The sequence below is a fragment of the Astyanax mexicanus genome, chromosome 10, assembly GCF_023375975.1.
Source record: "Astyanax mexicanus isolate ESR-SI-001 chromosome 10, AstMex3_surface, whole genome shotgun sequence".
In the NCBI taxonomy this organism is placed as follows: Eukaryota; Metazoa; Chordata; class Actinopteri; order Characiformes; family Acestrorhamphidae; genus Astyanax; species Astyanax mexicanus.
Window position 1 is genome coordinate 22,039,175 of NC_064417.1, and position 19,523 is coordinate 22,058,697.

Sequence of the window (19,523 nt, forward strand, 5' to 3'; positions counted from 1 at the left end):
TTTTGGGTTAGAATCTTGGTTTTATTAAATAATTACAAGTTAGAGATGTAGCCAGATGAGCTAAAGACATGACTTAGATAGATAACAAATAGATAATAGACTTTACATATGTGTCAAGTAAAAAAGAATAATAACTTTAACATTAACTTAAAGCTGATGTCTGTAACTTTTGGGATTTGGGCGATTTAGCACCCTCTCTGGTGAGAATAGGTAATTGCACCAAGCATATGGAAAAATCTTTTTAAACTGGGAGGGTGTGATGCTGTCTCATTTCAGAGCGAATGAATCCGATTCCAGGTTATGTTCAGTCAGAAACAGAGAGAGTGCTTAGTCAGAAAATTCACTCCTTTGTTTCTTTGGTTTTACTATGAGTGAATGAGTAACTGAGGTCTGAGTTTCCCCTTCTGAAGTCTCCGTTGCTCCACCAGCCGGTTGAGTTTAGTAAAACTGAGCCGGATCCTCTCTATTCGGCTGTACATGTGACGTAATTACGTAAAGACGCGTGACGTGGCTAGAAGAACTCTCATGAAAAGCGACCCGACACCCCAGTTTTTAGAACGAATACATTAGGCTTAGCAGGGATGGTCGTTCCAGCACACTGGTTCCATTAAACACAATATTTTATCACAATGCTTCTGCTTTCAGTTTAAAAACAAAGTAATACAGATTGTCACTTTAAGTAGAATTGTTGATTATCTATAATTTACTGGAGTAATGATTAATTAGTCAACTTTTTAGTTCTACTAATTTTTACACAATTATCTGAACTTTCTGCTTCTTACATTTTAAAAATAGCCTCATTACTCCTATTTAATTTCAGCTTGTTTTTGTTCTGGCTTTTCATTGTTAAAAAAAACCCTATCCAGATAAATCTCTTCATCCAGATTTGATTCTGATTGTGGTTGTATTGGAAGAGAAGTATAAACATATACCATTCTGACACCCTGTTTGTTTATATGCAGTTATCTATTACACCTGCATCACGTCACACTCCAGCAAGAACATAGAAGACATATGTAGTCTAGTATAAAGATGATCTGTGGCAGAGACTCAAGAAAACTCGAGCTTTTGAAATGTCCCAACTAAGCTTCTTTAATATATTTACATTGTACTAAAATACAATCATTTGCAATTGGGAATATATGCAGCTGAAACAGGGAGCCTAGTGCATCCCATTTATTTAACATTTATATTTTAATAGAACATTATGGTTAATAAGGCTATTAGGAATATGTGTTTTAAAATACATTAAGTCATTTTGAAACCAGTACTTTTACACTTTTACTTGAGTAAAAAGTTTTAGTTGACACTGTTAACACCTTTATCTAATCATAAATCTCAGTAGTAACCACCCTGTAATAAATATTCATAATAATTCACCCCATTTTGCAGTATCATATTTTAAAAAGTCAACAAACAGACTGCCCTCCCAAATACTTGTCACATGCTGACTCCGTAATAGACAATCTGAAAAATGAAGAGGGTCAGACAGCACTTGTATAATGTCCAGTATATTTATTTGTCCAGTATATTTATTTGTCCAGTATATTTATTTGACCGCCACTCTAACCAACATAATAAACAGGTCACCATTATAATGTGATATTCTTCAAAAAAATAAATAAACAAACATAAATGATGTGAAAAAAAAATATTAAGGAAAACAGATTATGTAATATAATAATGCAAATAATAATCACAAAGTGAAAAAATAATGAAAAAATAATAGACATACAGCTCTAGAAAAAAATAAGGGACCACCTCAGTTTCTGACTCAGTTTCTCGGATTTTGCTATTTATAGTTTTATGTTTGAGTAAAATGAACTGTATCATACTCAAAACAAATCAATCAAAAATATTAAACTAAATAACATTACCCCATGTCCATCAAAAACAAAAATGAAAGAAAATAAATCAAAGAAAATCTTCATTCAGTACCAGTTTGGACACACCTTAAAATTTTTAAAGGTGTGTTTTCATTATTTTAAACATTTCTGCATTGTATATTAATACTAAAATGATCCAAACTATAAAGAGAATGTTCAGAATTATAAATAAATAAAAAAATATTGGAAAGACCATCAAAAACGTTCTGATGAAACTGGCTCTCATCAGGACTGCTTTACAAAAGGAAGACCAAGAGTTTCCTCTGTTGCACAGAATAATTTCATCAGCGTTACCAGCCCAGAAACTGCAAATTAATAGTCTCACAGAGTTTTCACATTTTGGTTTGTTTAACATTTTAAGTTACTACTTGATTTATTTATGTGTTCCTTCATAGTCTGAATGTATTAATTTACTATACAAGTATGTGACTGTAAACAGACTACTTATAAGTACTTATGGGTTATAATATAAGCTTATGGCAGTCATTATAAGGCAATAGGTATTATATGCCCTATAATGCATTGTATATACTGTAAATACAATACATTCATAATCCATTAGGAATTCAGTGTTTATAAGACGTGTTACCATGAGCTCTTTTTTTTTAGAAGCAACACAACAGGAAAACTACCAAGGTCAGCAACAATGATTGAGGTCAAGTCTATATACTGTATGTATTATAAATCGATATTGATGTAATTATGACGACAGGCCTATTGAATTCCCACAATAGATCAGGCACAATAGCCCACAAATGCAGAAATTCATTGTGAAACATGGAAGAATGATGACTTACACTTATCACTTACACAATCTCCAGAACCTACAAACTCTGCACAGATAAAACCCACATGACTGAAAACGCCTTTTCTTAGCCTCCAGCCAGCATTGATCTGCTGGAGCTGCTCAGGCTTCAGTGCACCCTCTAACTATACTCCTCTGTGAGTTCAAACAGAACGCAGCGGGCCGGGGGGAACCACCACACACATACACACATACGCGCATTTCAGCACGGCTCTATAGTGATCATACAGTACGCAGCGTTTGATCTTTCAGCAGTTGTGCTGGTTGAGTAGAGTTTTCTCCAGTGATCCTCCCTCTATCCTCCGTACTCTCGCTCTAACCATCGCTCTGTCTCTCTCTCTTTCACAGGCTGCAGACAAACCCAAGGCCAGGAGTGCACCTCCAAAGTAAGTCCCTATTTCAGGCTGATTCGCTTTACTGCGCGCCCTGCTGAGGGGGTATCGGGGAAATCTGGAAATCTGCAGGATGAATGGACCTGCTGGGGCTGTTTATAGCTGCGGTGTTGTGAAGTGCTGGGTGCAGTAAGTGCTGGAGATGCTGGAGTTTAAAGAGAGAGAGAGAGAAGGTCTGGATTCATAGTTGTGAATGCAGTGTAAGCAGAGGCACATACTGTACAGTATGAATTATATTCTTACTGTATATGAATGGGTAGGTGGGTGTGTATGCGAAAAATATACATACAGTGCCGTGAAAAAGTATTTGGTTGTTTTTTTGCCATCAAACAAAACTTCAATATCAGACAAAGATAACCTGACTAAATATAAAAAGCAGTTTTCATAAATGAACTGTGATTAACTGCATTTTTTGGAAAGCTGAGTTCATTTCCACTAGCCACAACCAGGCCTGATTACTGCAAGACCTGTAGAATCAAGAAATCACTTAAATAGAATCTGTCTGACAACATAAAGGAAAATTTAAAAAATCTCAAAAAGCAACGCATTATGATTATTTCTAATCATTTCTAAGGATAAGAGAAAACATGGAACACTGGTAAACCTTCCCAGGAGTGACCAGCCTACTGAAATTACTCCAAAAGGGCATGAACAACTCATCTAGGAGGTCCCAAAAGCACAACATTTAAAGAACTGCAGGTCTCACTTGCCTATCTAACACATATTTTTAGTTTATTGCTTTAATAATAATAATAATAATAATATGTAGCACATTTCAGCTCAAAGTGCTTACAAACAAACAACAAAAAAAGGTAAAAAAAAATTAATTTAAATTTAACTGCGTAAAATCAACTGTAATAGTCAAGAGTATGGGTTTTGCAATAAAACCCCTCAGCTATACATACTGTAGGTATAACTCTATGTATACAGCTCTGAAAAAAAATAAGAGACCACTTAAAAATGATGAGTGTCTTTGATTTTACCAAAAACCTTTGGAATATAATCAAGAGAAAGATGGATGATCACAAGCCATCAAACCAAACTGAACTGCTTGAATTTTTGCACTAGGAGTGGCTTAAAGTTATCCAAAAGCAGTGTGCAAGACTGGTGGAGAAGAACATGCATGCATGAAAACTGTGATTAAAAACCAGGGTTATTCCACCAAATATTAATATATAAGATTTCTGAACTCTTAAAACTTTAAAAATATGAACTTGTTTTCTTTGCATTATTTGAGGTCTGAAAGCTCTGCATCTTTTTTTTTTTATTTCAGCCATTTCTCCTTTTTTTGCAAATAAATGCTGGAAGGTAGAAATGAAGTCTGTAGTTTATAGAATAAAACAACAATGTTCATTTTACTTAAACATATAGTTATAAAAAGCAAAATCAGAGAAATTGATTGAGAAGTTTTTTTTTGTTTGTTTTTTTTCCAGAGCTGTATGTAAGATATATCATTTTAACCAGTTACATAGGATTTCTCTTTTAATGGAGTGCTCCCTGAATGGCTATAAGAGTAAAGGGTGATAAGAGGGTGTGTGAAGCTCTGCGAGACAGTATAATGGCCTGAGAAACATCGCCATTGTCTGGTGTAGCCGAGCTCCTGCAGGTATCTCCTGTCAGTGGTGTGTTTAAAAGTCTTCAGCGGTTCTGTTCCAGTCTCTCCTTCATCTGCGGCGCGGGCTGTGATGGCTTTAGAGAGGCAGCGTGAGGTGGGAAGCGGCTCTCATTAAACAGACAGAGAGAGAAGCATGGCCCGCAGCCCTGTTCCCAGCCGGGAAGCCGGGGAGAGGAGCAGCCACCAGCCATCCCGGGGCAGCCGGCACGGGGACCACGGCCCTGCAGGCTGGAGCGGGGGGTGTGGGGTGTAGGTGGGTGAGGGATGGAGGAGGTGGGGGTTGCTTTTTGGTGGGTTTCTGCAGGACTCTACAGTGTGTGGTGATTAGACCGATTAGACTGGTGGTGGTTTAGAGAGATAGAGAGAGATGATTGGACGATGAGTTTTTCAGTGGCTTCTGAAGCAGCTGGAGACTCGTACATTGCCGTGTTTGATATGGAAAAAGCCTGGAGCTTTGTTAGGTGGAGTGTGGGAATGATGTTTGATGGTATGCGGCTCTTAACCCTTAGAGGTTTGAGTCATTATTGTTGTTTTGATATGCTGTTTGAATGTAATGGTGTGATTACATTATTAATTGCTTAATAATTACCAAACATGCAAACATGTTGCCTTTGGGCAGAATGTATTATTTTTTTAATTTTAGAAAAATGTGTGTGGGGTCTAATGCCAAAAGGGGATGTGAGAATCCCTCTCTCTCTTCTTTCCAACAAACACAGCACACAAGTAATACTATATATTATCAGCTAATCTACAGTATACAGCTCTGGAAAAAAAATAAGAGGCCACATAAAAATGATGAGTTTCTTTGATTTTACCAAATTAAAAGCCTCTGGAATATAATCAAGAGGAAGGAGATGGATGATCACAAGCCATCAAACCAAACTGAACTGCTTGAATTTTTGCACCAGGAGTGGCATAAAGTTATCCAAAAGCAGTGTGTAAGACTGGGACAGAGATATCATACCAGGGTTGGTAAACAGTCCAAAGGTCATACATGGAGCCCCCTTTATAGGGCTAGTACTCAGGTAACCTACTTCCTGGAAGAGTTTTTTTCATGTGTTGTGTCACGTGTTTGGGATTGTGTGTAATGTCACTGTGTGGTGCATCCTGGGCAATGTAGTCCAGAACTGAGTGTGAAACAGGAGACAGGAGCGCTTTCAGCACCAGGCGTGACACCCCTATAGCGTATTGTTTGCTGAACTGTTTGCTTTTCACTGCTTGTGAATGAATGTTGACATTTGAGAATATAAGTTAATGTATATATTTTATTTATCTTTTAAATAATGACAAAAAGTGATGGATAGTTTTGGAAAGACTTTCTTTAAGGCCTTTACTCTGCATAATACAATAAAAAATTGTAATTGTAAAAAAAAGCATGTAATGGCAGATGCCATTTGCATGGTTTGAACTGCCATGCCAGATTATATCAATTAATATATTAGGATCATATTAATGTCATATATTACTATTACCAGGACATATCTGGTACTGCAATGTTTGGTGTTTGATTGATGTCTGATTTAAATGTCTTGACATCAAACATTATAGTATTTGTCATTTAAATATAGTAATGATAATATATTATTACTATATTTGTCATGACAAAAACTATGATGTTTGAATATATTCTTTGAAATCCCTAAACAAAATAGATAGAAAAGAGAGTCAGATTATTGTTACATTAATAAACCACAATCCTTTAGTAATCGTTTAGTATCTAACCAATTTCATAATAAATTCCCTACATTACACTATGGGTATGTTGTATATAGTTGTATTGTTTTTGAGCATTTTCAGAGCAGTCTCTATGTTCAGAGAGTACCAGCATGCTGTTTCTGTGTCTTGTCCATGGGGGCTCTGTGTCTTCCCTGTGTGAAGCACGCGGCTCTGCCCTACTTCCAGAAGGCCCGACCCCAGCGGTGGAGTGAGCCCATTAAAACGTAGCCCACAGTTCAGCCTAGGGCACCATACTGGTGAAGATCCAGCAACATGACCGCATGCTTTTCACACAGCCATGAAGCTGGTACTCCTCTAGGCTGGGCGCTCTGAGGAGCCGGGGTCGTGCAGCGCCGCCCGGGGATCAGGCTTGCGGTGGATGTGTTTTTTGAAGGGAATTGGATCAGGAGACCAAAATTGAATGAGAAGACCCAGTGCAGAACCACCACTCTGGCTGGCTGGCTGCTTGACGGACGGCTCGGGCTGCTGTGTCACTTCACGGTGGTGGCAGCAATAAAACAGCAGAACATTAGAATCCTTTATTTCCAGGGTTTTAGATCCTCGCTGAAGCCACAATCAAGCTAGCAGCATGCGGATAGATGACATGCCACAAGTGGGCCTACAAGCTTCTGCCGCTCTCTCTCTCTGTGTTTCCACTAACATGACACCGACCGCATGCCTCAGTACGCTTGCAGTGTTGGCTTTTGGCAAAGCGCCTAATCATCTGTATCCTCTCTGAGTGCTATTGGCAAGTGCTGTGAGGGAAGAGGTTGACTCCAAGCAAATGTATTGACCTGCTATGAAATACATTACCTACCACTGTTTGATTTACACAACGCACTAAGCCAGAGAGATTAGAAGCCCAGGTCTTGTAAAGCCATTATATTACATCAGATATGTTAAAGTTTGGTGTAAGGCTTAGTGTTTTGGCCGCTGGGATTCAGCACTTTATCGTCTGGAAGCTTTAAGGGCACAGTTTTTAATGGAAAACACGAATTTTCCTCGTTTTTAATTTTTGTTTTATTTATTTTATTTTTATTTATCGTACATCATCAGCTACTATATGTACAGGGGTTGGAGAATGAAACTGAAACACCTGGTTTTAGAGCACAATAATTTCTTGTCCCTACGGACAGTTCTGGTGTAAACAGGAGAGTTGAGGTGCACAAAATGAATTTTGAGGTTTTATGCTTTTTGGATACAATCCGGGTTATAGCACCCAAACATCCCTTTCAGACAGCTTCCTCTTGCATCCACAGTTAATCCTGTTGGATGTGGTTGGTCCTTCTTGGTGGTATTCTGACATTACTCTGGATACCGTGGCTCTTGATGCATCACAAAGACTTGCTGTTTTGGTCACAGATGCGCCAGCAAGACATGCACCAACAATTTGTCCTCTTTTGAACTCTGGTATGTCACCCATAATGTTGTGTGCATTGCAATATTTTGAGCAAAACTGTGCTCTTACCCTGCTAATTGAACCTTCACACTCTGTTCTTACTGGTGCAATGTACAATTAATGAAGATTGGCCACCAGGCTGCTCCAATTTAGCCATGAAACCTCCCACACTAAAATGACAGGTGTTTCAGTTTCATTGTCCAACCCCTGTATATATATATATACCCATCCCACTTTTTTTTTTAAGTTTTTCCATTTTCTCCCCAATTTACATAGACAATTATCCAACCCACTCATTATTTGGTTAAACCAACTTTTAACAAGAAACTTAATAAAGATAGTTAAAGGCAATTTGTTTGCAATTTGAAAGGAGAACAATTTTAAGTTTGGTGTTTTTTTTCAGTGTATGTACAGTATATGTACAGTCAACAACAACAAGTTAGCTCCGCCCCTTTATGTTAAAGTTGTAAGGAAGGTTTCAGCCTGAACTGCATTTGGGATAAGGCCCTTTTTAATTGACTTAAAGGCTAAAATCCATTTTTTTTGTTCTTTGTGAAATACAATAGGTCTCTCTGAGTTGTGTATGCATGCTGCACATGAAACTGTTCTTCAACCTCTATTGTCTGCAGTAACTAAGAAAAGTAAATATTAGATATATACTATATCTAACTATATATCTAACTATATCTTTACAATTAAGGCAGTATATCTAAAAAAACATTTTGTCCTTTGAGTTTAAGACTGTCATGGGAAGCCAGGTAAGCGTTCTCTGCTGCAGTGCTTTTAGCCAATCAGAGGCGATATATTTACATGTAGGAATATTCACGAGCAAGAGCCAAAATCCTGTTTTTTTTTTCAGAGACCAGTAATTCACTGAAATAAAGCAGGGCTAAATAGAAACACCAGAGCATTTTTTTTTCACAAAAAACGTCTCACATGGCATTTATTCATACTAGAGGCCATAACTAGACATTTTAAAATGAATAAAAAGTCTTTCAGAAGTCATTCAGTCATTTAGAAGTGCTACGGAGTCCATGCACTATAACGTTTTTTTTTATTGAGTATTTTTGTGCCACAAGCTAAACCTACACATTACTGAACAGGTGGTTTTAATGTAATGGCTGATCACTCTACAGTATATCAGTCTAAAAAAGCACAGTGACAGAAATGTTTCATTCTAATGTATAAAGCTACGTTGAAAAATTGGCTTGTGAAAATAAGGTGGTTTTGGTGTATGAAAACACATAAATGTCATAAGATGGCATAAGTAGGATATGGGTCTCTTAATAGAAGGATCTCTCTGATAAATGTGGAACTTTCCAGAAATCAGCTTTTAAAAATAGTCACCGCACTCGATACGTGTCTGTTTGATTTAGAGCGCTAAGTGGGAGACGGTGCCTCTGTGTGACACAGGCTTTTAGTTTTGTTTTATTTGTAGTCGAAGCTTTGTGTTCAGCTGTTGTTTAGTCTGGCGCGTGAAAACACGAAAAGAAGTCCTCAGTCCATCTTTCTCTACTTTGTTTACACTCTGCTTCCCTCATTTATACTGGCACACTCTCTGTCTGTTTGCCATCCTTTCTGTCTCATCTACAATCATTCACAGTTTTTGTCTTTTCAGAGTGCTCACCATGCGGCTCTGGCAGCCTGAAAGCTGTGGAGTGTTTCTTTACCCGGCACTGGGAAACTAAGCCCTCGGAGAAAGCAGAGCAGGTCAGGCTAGTGAAAGAAGCAGGGATAGTAGAGAAAAATAACAAAAATAAGTAACTAAGTACACTTAGTTTCAGGGGATGAACTATAACTGGTAGTATAACTGGTCATACTGTAAGTTTGAGCCAAAAATAATGAATATATAAATAAAAAAACACATAAATGCTATCTAGTTTTAGCATCTCTATGGTTATTGTAATAGTTAGTTAGCAGGAAGCTAACATTAGTGTTCCCAATCATCTCAGACTGTTCTAGTGTAACACACTCGGCTGTAAGGCTGTAAAATGTGAAATAAACCTTTTACATGACTAAAATTACTATTGGAACAGTATTTTATGTTGTATGTAGCAGTTCTACAGTAAAGAGCCTTAGCACTGAGAAATCGACTTTGTTTAACATTTCTGGTTAGACAGTTTTTGGACTGGGTATTTTAAGTTAGTATTGAATTAATATTAGTGATTTTTTTTCCCCCACAAAATTGTTACTTTACCTGGCACTGGTAAACTAAGCCCTCGGAGAAAGCCAGACAGATCAGGCTAGTGGTCAGGCTATAACTGGTAGTATAACTTGCCATACTGTAAGTTTGAGCCAAAAATAATGAATATATAAATAAAAAAATACATAAATGCTAGCTAGTTTTAGCATCTCTATGGTTATTCTATAGTAAGTTAGCATGAAGCTAACATTAGTGTTCCCAATCATCTCAGACTGTTATAGTTTAACACACTTAAGGTTGTAAAATGTAAAATACATGTAAATATTTATTATGACTAAAATCACTATTGTAACAGTATTTTATGTTGTATGTAGCAGTTCTACAGTAAAGAGTCTTAGCACTGAGAAGTCGACCTTTGTTTAACATTTCTAACATTTCCAAGTAACTTAGGTTAGTGATGAGGAGTTAGTAAACCCCACAAAATTGGGGATTAAAAATCCACCCACTGTAAATTTAAAGCATGATTGATTTTGCTATAAATTTCTAATAAGGCCCTCTGTTCAGCTATTAAAGGCCTAATAAATTAGAGAACATGCTTAGGTGTAACTACCAAGATACTGCAGAGAAAATGTCTTGATTGGACAATTGTACATCTGACGTTTTTTGGAGATCTGTACTTTTTAATACATTTTTATCATGTTTTTAGTTAGTCTAATGAGTATGTTCTCCTTTATAGCTCTTAAAAGCCTCACCAATAAGATGACTTGATTAGTTGGGTCTACCTACCATACTTTTTGCACTATAAGGCTCAATTAAAATCTTTTAATTTTCCCCCAAATCGTCAGTGCACCTTTTAATCCAGTGCTCCTTATGTATGAATTGTACCAGTCAGGTTGTAAGGAGGAGTAAAGCCTCTCTGCTGAATTGCAGCTTTATAAATAAGTTTTAGTTTAGTTCACAAAACAGCGAGGCTGGAGCAGTAGTGAGCAAGTACTAGTATTATTGGCCTGTAGCGTGCTGTTAACCCTGGCTAACACTGCTGGAGCAGCATTAGCATTAGTCACTAACTGCGCTAAGTGTGTATTATAGCTATGTTTAGTATGCATTATGAATCATCTGCCACTATTAATTTGTTCCCATGATGGACATATGTCACTTTACTTAGAGTGTACTCCAACACACTGTAGTACATTATAGATTAACATTAGCTTTTATAATATTTGATATAAGTATAATTTATGAGTGGTTTAAAGTAATTATAGCATGCTTTGTTAATTTGTTAACTTTGTTGAAGTTCTTGGTATTAACATATAACATATTATAAACACAGCTGATGATGCATTGTTATCATCACAGTTCATAATGCATAATAAACACGACAATACTCTGTTATTATTATTTTATAAATATTTACAGTATAATCATGTTTATAATGCTTTATAAATTATGGCTATGTTTATAGAGTCTAACAGACATGCCATTCATAGAAAGTGCTAGCATATTAAGTATGAGTGTAGTAACTCATAACTATTGACACAGATATAGATAGACAGTGGATATATAGCATTGCAGCTCATGATCATATTGATTCAGCTTAAGATAAGGAGCTCCAGCATGTGGAGGAGCTTCCACTGTTCCAATAGACACCATCTGCCTGCCCAGTCAGTCATGCCTTTCTGCCCACAGCCTCTCAGAAGCATCAGAACGTAGACAAACAGCAGTTGGCCTCAAGCTTCGATCCTGGGTATTGAGGCTGTATTGACAACACAGTAAACAAACCGGGGTCAGCTCTTCTATATTACCCTGCTATTGACTGGTTCATCTAGCATTTCATTTCATATGTGGCATCTCTATCAGGTTGACGGGAGCGGTTATATTTATATTTCTGCATACGAAGCTATTAGAGTTCGGAAAAGCCGTACGGCCTCACGCTCGCACGCTCACACGCTCTCGCGCAGGTGAGCAGCGAATCAGAGGGCTTGAAAGTAAATGTTATGAAGGTTGGCGGGGAAGGGAAAAAAGGCGAGTATTGAGTTTACCTCCGCAGACGGGCTTTTGGCTGATAGCAATCTCTGTGAGCAGTCAAGCAGCAAATACATCACCGGCTTCTCCGGCCGGCGAAAAGGAGAGGCAGATGGAGGAGAGGAGGAGGAGGAGGAGGAGGAGGAGGAAGAAGAAGAAGAAAAAAAAAAAAAGAGAAAGAGAGAAAAAAAATGCCTCCCTCTCTGCCTCCTTTCTCTTCCATCATTATTCATTTCTTCTCGCTTCACGCCGCTGTGTATCATATCGCCCGCTGTATCGCCATCATCGCTCCTCGTTCCAAACAATATGTTTTAATATGCTGCCGCAGAAACAGCCGCCGTATTTCAGAAAGACTGCGGTCGGAGGCGAGGCCCGGGCCACGGTGCGGCGGAAGAGGCAGGTAGCAATAAAGCTCACCGCAGGAGAAATACCTGCTTTATATTGTTCAGTATGAATATATCAGAGGCTACGGCTGACGCTGCTTTTCATATAAAAAAATATAACTGAACTTAGTTTACCCTCTCACCCGTCAGACGCGCAGACCAAAGCCCGCTGTCATGTAGCGTAATTGGGGTGCATATATCTGTCTGCTCGCATTTGCAAAATCGCTCGGGAAAGATTTCACCTTCGTCTTTCATCAGTCAAGGCCGATATGATGGTTAAAAGAGCCAGTCTGTTGAAGAAGATTGTTTAAGAGGATAAAAGAGATAAATTAGACATTTGCACAAAAAAAGGAGTATTTCTTTTAAAAACAATAATAAAAAAATAATAGATGATCCAGAATGTACATATGTACACACATCAGACATAATAAAGTCCTAATTAAAAGTATCCTTTTCATTCAGTCATCAAAACTAAGACAGGAAAATACAATTTATATTAAAGGGGAGATTTTCTTTTTTCTTTTTACACAAGTTAGAAAAGTTATATGGTCCATAAAAAAAATCTCACCAGCTCTATTCTTGCCAGTTACAATCCCTTTCAGAATGAGCCGTTTAAGGGCTCTGTCATTTTTATGCAAATAAGTGGTTGCTGTCCATGCCCCTTGTTTATCTTAGAGTTAGCTTGTGCTAAATGCCGAAACATGGAAAATAAGCTAGTTTAGGCTTAACTGTAATTGAAGCATAAAACTATTTTTTATTATTTGATAAATTTTAGTGCTAACATCTTATAATCTGCTGACTTGTCACAGACATTAGGTACATATTCCTCCATCAGATGAAATCTGCTTTCTAATCCTTCTGTGTACCATCCAAGGTTCTTAACTAGTCGAGCAAATGATAATCACAGTAAGAAAGTCATCCAAACGGCTCATAAAAGCATATGATTCTGGACACCAAACCCTTTCAACTGATTCACAGAAAACAGATTGATGGATTTTTTTTTCTTTTTGCGCATTCAGTTTATTGTTTATTGTTACAGTAGAATATGCAATAAGTAAGTTTTGCATACTATACCCCTTTTAAAATGTTAAGTACCACTTAAAAATAAGGCTCTTTTATAAAGTGTTTATAAATAGTTTACAAAAGAGTTTAATAATGATTATTGATTAGGTTATAAACCACTAATAAACAGTTACAACACATATAAATGGCAACAGTGGCCTGCCATGTACCAAATAGTGATTTCACATTAATTTCTATGGTTAAACCTCAAATCTTACTAGATGCTTACTAGATCTTACTTTGTCTTTTCCATCAATCATCATTAACATTTCTGTTAATAACCTTATTAATTTAAATATAGTGACATTGAATGACTAATCTTATTTTCTATATTATTTTATTAGATTTTTTTATTAAAATGTTATTTATACTGTTGTTCTTTCTATTTATGAGTTGTCAGTGCTTATTAATGTTTTAGAGTATTTACAACTTATTTTATAACCATTAATGAACTCCTTTATAAACTATTTATAAACCCTTTAAAAAAAGGAACCTTATTTTAACGTGGTACCAAATTTTAAACCAAAGCACATAATTTCTTACAAAAATAGAATAAGTTAGTGCAATAGGCTGGTAAGGCAAGCTAAGGGTCAAAATACACTACCAATTGTGCTTTCTCTGACTCTGGCTGCTGATGTCCTGAGATCATAAGACCTAGACCAGTATCTTTTTGATTGGTTGATGAATAAATTATAAAAATAAATGAATGAATGAATCTGGCAGATCTGTCAGAAGCTCCAAAGTGACTTAAAATAAATCTTTTTACACTTGAGTTTAAAGTTAGAAAGGTCTTTTTCTTGGAGTTACATAAAAGAACACAGGGACTCATTCTGAGCTCCTGACAGTAGTCTGTAGGTTTCACAGGTGGTCTGGGACAGTGCTGTACAGGATGAGTCGGGTTACATTAAAGGACGCAATAAGCAGCAGAGCCGGGGGGCTGCAGTGATACCCCACACTTGTGGCTTATAAACAGATGAGATTTTTTTTTTCCAGGCTAATGGGAGATAGTCATCTTTCATCAAATGCGAATGAAGGGGAAGCGGGAGAGGAGAGGTAATTACTCTACCTGGCCCGAGCCGCTGGAGGTCGTATACGCCTGACTGTGGCAGGCGGCCATGTTTAATTACTGCGCTATGCCGAGGCCCCTCAGCTATTTCATGCAGAGGATTGTAATAGACTGAGCGGAGGTGCTGCTGACAAGCCTCCAATCACCCTCGGATTAATCTTTAGCCCGAGCGTCCCAGGTGCGGCCAGCCGGGTCCCAGCCTGCGGTCATTACTCGGCAGAAAGTGTCCGCTCATCGTCTGTGCGTGTGTGTGTGTAGAAGTGTGTAATGCATTGTGTCTGTGTGTATGTGTGTGTGTGTGAGAGGCAGTGTTAAAAGCTTGAGAAGGGGTGTTTGCTGGTGCCTCCACTGGACTCACAGTTTGGTCTTTAAGCCTGTAGCTTTACAGGGTTTTAAAGGCTACATCTGGTGCACATGGGTGGCTGGTATGGGAATAGGTTTAAATATAGGTATTTGTATAAGTATGGGAATAGGTATGGGTATAATTATGGTTATATGTACAGTATGTTTATAGATATTAGTATGGGTTTTGGTATTGGTATGGCTATAGGTATGATATCGTATGGTATAGATGTGTGTATGGGTATGGTATGGTATAGGTGTGTGTATGGGTATGGTATGGCATGGTATGGTTATGGGTTTAGGTATGGGTATGGAATGGTATAGGTGTGTGTTTGGGTATAAATATGGGTTTGTTTATAGGTATGGTTATGGGTATAGGTATGGTATGGTTATAAGTATGGGTAAGGGTATTGGTATGGTTATGGCATGGGCATGGGTATGGGTATGGGTATGGGTATGGAATGGTATAGGTTTGTGATTGGGTAGATATATGGTTTGTTGGTTATGGGTATAGGCATAGGTATGGTTATGGGTATAGGTATGGTTATGGGTATAGATATAGGTATGGTGTGGTTATAGGTATAGGATTGGGTAAGGGTATAGGTATTTGTATGGGTATGGTTATGGCATGGATATGGAATAGTATAGGTGTGTGTATGGGTATAGAAATTATATATATGGTTAATTGAAATTCATATCAGTAAAACAAATGTATTGACTTCAGAGAGGTGAAGAAGAAGGAATGAGGGAGGAAAAGGAGGAACAGAAAGGGAGAAAAGGAAGTAACAGAATGGAGGAGCGCCAAGGAGGGAGAAAGACAGAGAATAAAAGAAAAAGCAAAAAATTAAGGAAAAGGAGAGAAAGTACAGGGAGAGAGGGGGTAGAGAAGAATTGATTGAAGGAGAGAAAGTGTGAGAGTTGCGAGAGGCCTGAGAGAGGGAGGAAAAGAAAGAAAAAGGGAGGAATAGAGAGTGAGATAGACAAGATATGATACGATTCATAAGATATGTAGTGTAAAAGAGAAAAAGAGACAGTGAGAATGAATAAGTGAAGAGGAAAAAGAGAGAGGGATAGGATGGGAATAAGAATGGGAAATACAGAAAGAAGAGTGAGATGAGAAAAAGAAAACAAGATAGGAAATAAAAATATGAGAAGATTGAGAATGAGGACGGGGAAAAGAAGAGACAGTGTGTGGGGGAGAAAAGAGAGGAGATGGAGTGATTAAAGGAGAAAAAAAGACAGAAAAGCAAGAGATGTGGGAGGGAAAAAGAGAGAGAGATAGAGAATTAATGCACTGTGAGAGCCAAGGAGGATGTGAGACAGGTAGTGAGTGCGAGAATAGGAATAAGAGAGTGGGGAAAAAAGAAAGGGAATGCAAGGTAGCAGGACATGAAGAAGGACTGAGAGGTCTGAGCTATGAATTTGGAGAGAGAGAGAGGCCTAAAAAAAGGGATGAAGAAAAAGAGATGGAGATTTCTTGATTACACTGATGTATAATACATATTAATGCATATTTATAATGATAGCAAATGATAATCTACAGTATAGATCCAGTCAGGCTGTTGTTAGTGTTAGTGTTGTTAGTGCAGTTCTGCTGGTGTGTTAAGTGTTAAGAGCAGGTGCTGTATGAGCTCTGTGTATGATACCAGTTTTTCTCTAGTACAGAGACACTGGACGACCTCGACCTGTCTAATCCAGAGAAAGCGAGACAGCAGAAAGCCGAGTGTGTGTGTGGAGTGTAGGCTTTCAGAGCCGCTGCTGTCGTTGAGCCATGTGATCCGTCAGTGTCTGTCTGCAGCGTCTGGCCCTGTGTCTGAGCGAAGGACAGGAAACCATCCCTCCCTCTGCAGCCGCTCCCGCGCCAACTTCACTCCCAAAACCTGCCAAGAGCAGCCCGTCACCCCCCTCTCCCAGCTCTATACGTCCACTATAGGAAAACTAAACAGCAGTCCTGCAGCGTGATTACTGTTTCAGAGGGACTGGAGCTGCAGAAAGAGAGAGCTTTTCTTCATATTGGACAGAATGTTAGACAGACACATTTGAACCCTTATTCTGGGGTACATGCAATGGAAAAACTGAAATGATCTGCTTTTAAATTATTATAAATGAAAATAATTCAATTACAGTGCAAAATTTGAATATATCTTTTCATTCAATGAGTTTTCTTTGTTTTTATTTATTTTTTTTTTACATTATAATATTTGATTTTTATTGAAGACCAGGGGTGAAACGATTACTCAAGTAATTCAAGTAACTCGAATTAAAAAAAATTATTAATTCATTTTCTGTGTCTCGAGGAATCGAAAACAGCTTATCCTGAACTGCCAGATCCGCCGTCTCTGCTGTTGAGCAGCTAAGATGCACAACGCTTATGCCTTTATTATTGATTAATGCCCTATATTTAATACTTACAAGAAATCCTAAGTTGAAATAATTTAACTTAATTTCTTAAATTATTAATTATTACATTGTTACCTGTGGTATTTATGTCAAATGTGTGTTTTATTTACTTCAATTTGTGTTTTCAGAGTGGAAATGTATGTTGTGAATTTAAAAATGAAACCAACTGGTTATTTATTATTAGGTGAAATTTCTTACTTGCTCGTGTGTATTTTATATTGTTTTTTAGTCAAGCAAGTATGTTTTATCCGTCATTTTTGTAATTTAGAGCATTTATCTGCAGAAAATTAGAAATAGCTTTAAAAAACAAAAAAAGATGCAGAGCTTTCAGACCTCAAATAATGCAAAAAAGTTCATATTCATACATTTTTAAAAGTTCAGAAATCAATATTTGGTGGAATAACCCTGGTTTTTATTTACAGTTTTCATGCATCTTGGCATGTTTTCCTTCACCAGTCTTACACACTGCTTTTGAATAACTTTAAACCACTCCTGGTGCAAAAATTCTAGCAGTTGAGTTTTTGTTTGATGGCTTGTGATTATCCATCTTCCTCTTGATTATATTCCAGAGGTTTTCAATTTGGTAAAATCGAAGAAACTTATAATTTTTAAGTGGTCTTTTATTTTCTTCTTTTCCAGAGCTGAATATTATATAAAACGATCAAGTTTAAGAATCTGAGACACTTCGATAGGGATCAAAACTGTAATTGCTGGAGGACTGTTGGGTCAGATTATATCCAGTACACCAGTCAGGTCTTGTTCCTAGGGATGTTCCTAGTATGCCATGGTCAGTTAGTACCAACAGTGCTCCACATAAAGAAACTTTACTAAAAAGTAACTTTATAGCTTTTCTTTTGGAACTTTTCATCAGTAAAAGATGAAACGTTGTACAGATCAGCTGTATGCACAAACAAAAGCACTGGAACACATGCTTATTCATTGTTTCTTCTGAAATCAAGGGCATAAAAATGGTGTTCTTATAGATATCTACGGAAGCATGCTGTGAAGATGTTTGTGATTTGTTTGCATTTGATTGCATTTGGTCAGGGTTTTGGATGACCAACACTGCACTCACCTGATCCCTAGCCCATTCATTAGTAGTGGTGTCCACAAATATTTAATTATACACTACAGTAAAGTGTATAATTAATGATGCTGATGCTCTTGTGATGCCTTCACCTTGATTGCTTTCTGGCCTGCGTTCCACCAAAGTTCAGTTCTTTGGACGCATCAAAGCGTCCTCAGTCCAGAATAAAGAAAAACGATTATTTTACCTCCATGCTTCACTATGCTCAGAGCATCAGATTGATTTCACTGTCTGAAGTTTGATCACGGGGAGGATTTATTTCCCTTCGCAGTGATTGAAGTTGGAGGTAACCATGAGGATCAGGCCAACACCAATAGAGAGTTACATTCAATAAATCAAGTATCGAGTCAATTACTCTGTAATCTCTGTCAGATGTATTAGTGCCCACGTCCAAAAGAGCAGGTGGTCGACCCGCCTTCCAGAATAAAAGTACAAACTGTTCGCTCTAGGTTTGTTTACGCCAAGAATTATTCATCAATTACAGCAGATGCTCCGTCTTCCCATTACTGCAACACTGCGGGAGTGAAAGTGAGTGCTATTGAAATGTATGTGATGCCAGGCTTGAGCTGTAAGTGGTGACTAAAGTGTGCTTTTAGTCGTGTATTATTTGCTTTGATAGAATCCATCAGAGTGTGTTGGCTAGGCAGCTAGCCCGGGACAAGTGCTCGTTTGAAGCCTCGGCTCAGAATTATGTTGAAAAAAAAAAGGGAAAAAAGGAGAAATTCCCATTAAGTTTGAAGAATTGTTATTTTGAGTGGCTCTGGTGGTCTGGATGAAATGATCACTGCTGTGTGTTTTACCAGTGATGTGGAACTTTCCAGCATACTTATTCCATTTTCACACCCACTCGCAGCTGCGGAATAGCTGGATTACATCTTTTTACATCTATTTATTCAGTCCGAAAGCCTGCGATTTCCTCCAGAAGTCAACGCTCTGCTCGGCGCTAATCCGAAAGGCATGGAAGTGTCAACTTCCATGCGTCGTCTTCCAGACCTTCTAATCCAAAGACTTATCACGACCGCGTCTCTCGCCCCCTCCCAACAAAAACACAATAAAAAACTGATGACCTTTCAGGAGAAGTGCCGTCACCGCGCTAGGAGCGAGCCCCGGCCGCGGTGTTCAGGTCAGCAGGAGTGGACGTGCGTTAGAGAACACGCTGTCGGCTTTGATTTATGTGTTGACTGTGGATTTGTCAGTCGGCCGAT

At 37.9% G+C, this 19,523-nt stretch overlaps 1 protein-coding gene across 1 annotated transcript in view; it reads left to right on the plus strand.

Moving 5' to 3' along the window:
* The window catches only part of aff2 (AF4/FMR2 family, member 2), a 384,893-nt gene that overhangs the window by 287,613 nt on the left and 77,757 nt on the right, over positions 1–19,523 (plus strand). Inside the window, exon 9 of the mRNA XM_049484505.1 lies at positions 3,040–3,077. Coding sequence (XP_049340462.1) covers positions 3,040–3,077 — 38 coding nt within the window. The remainder of the gene's footprint in view (positions 1–3,039; positions 3,078–19,523) is intronic.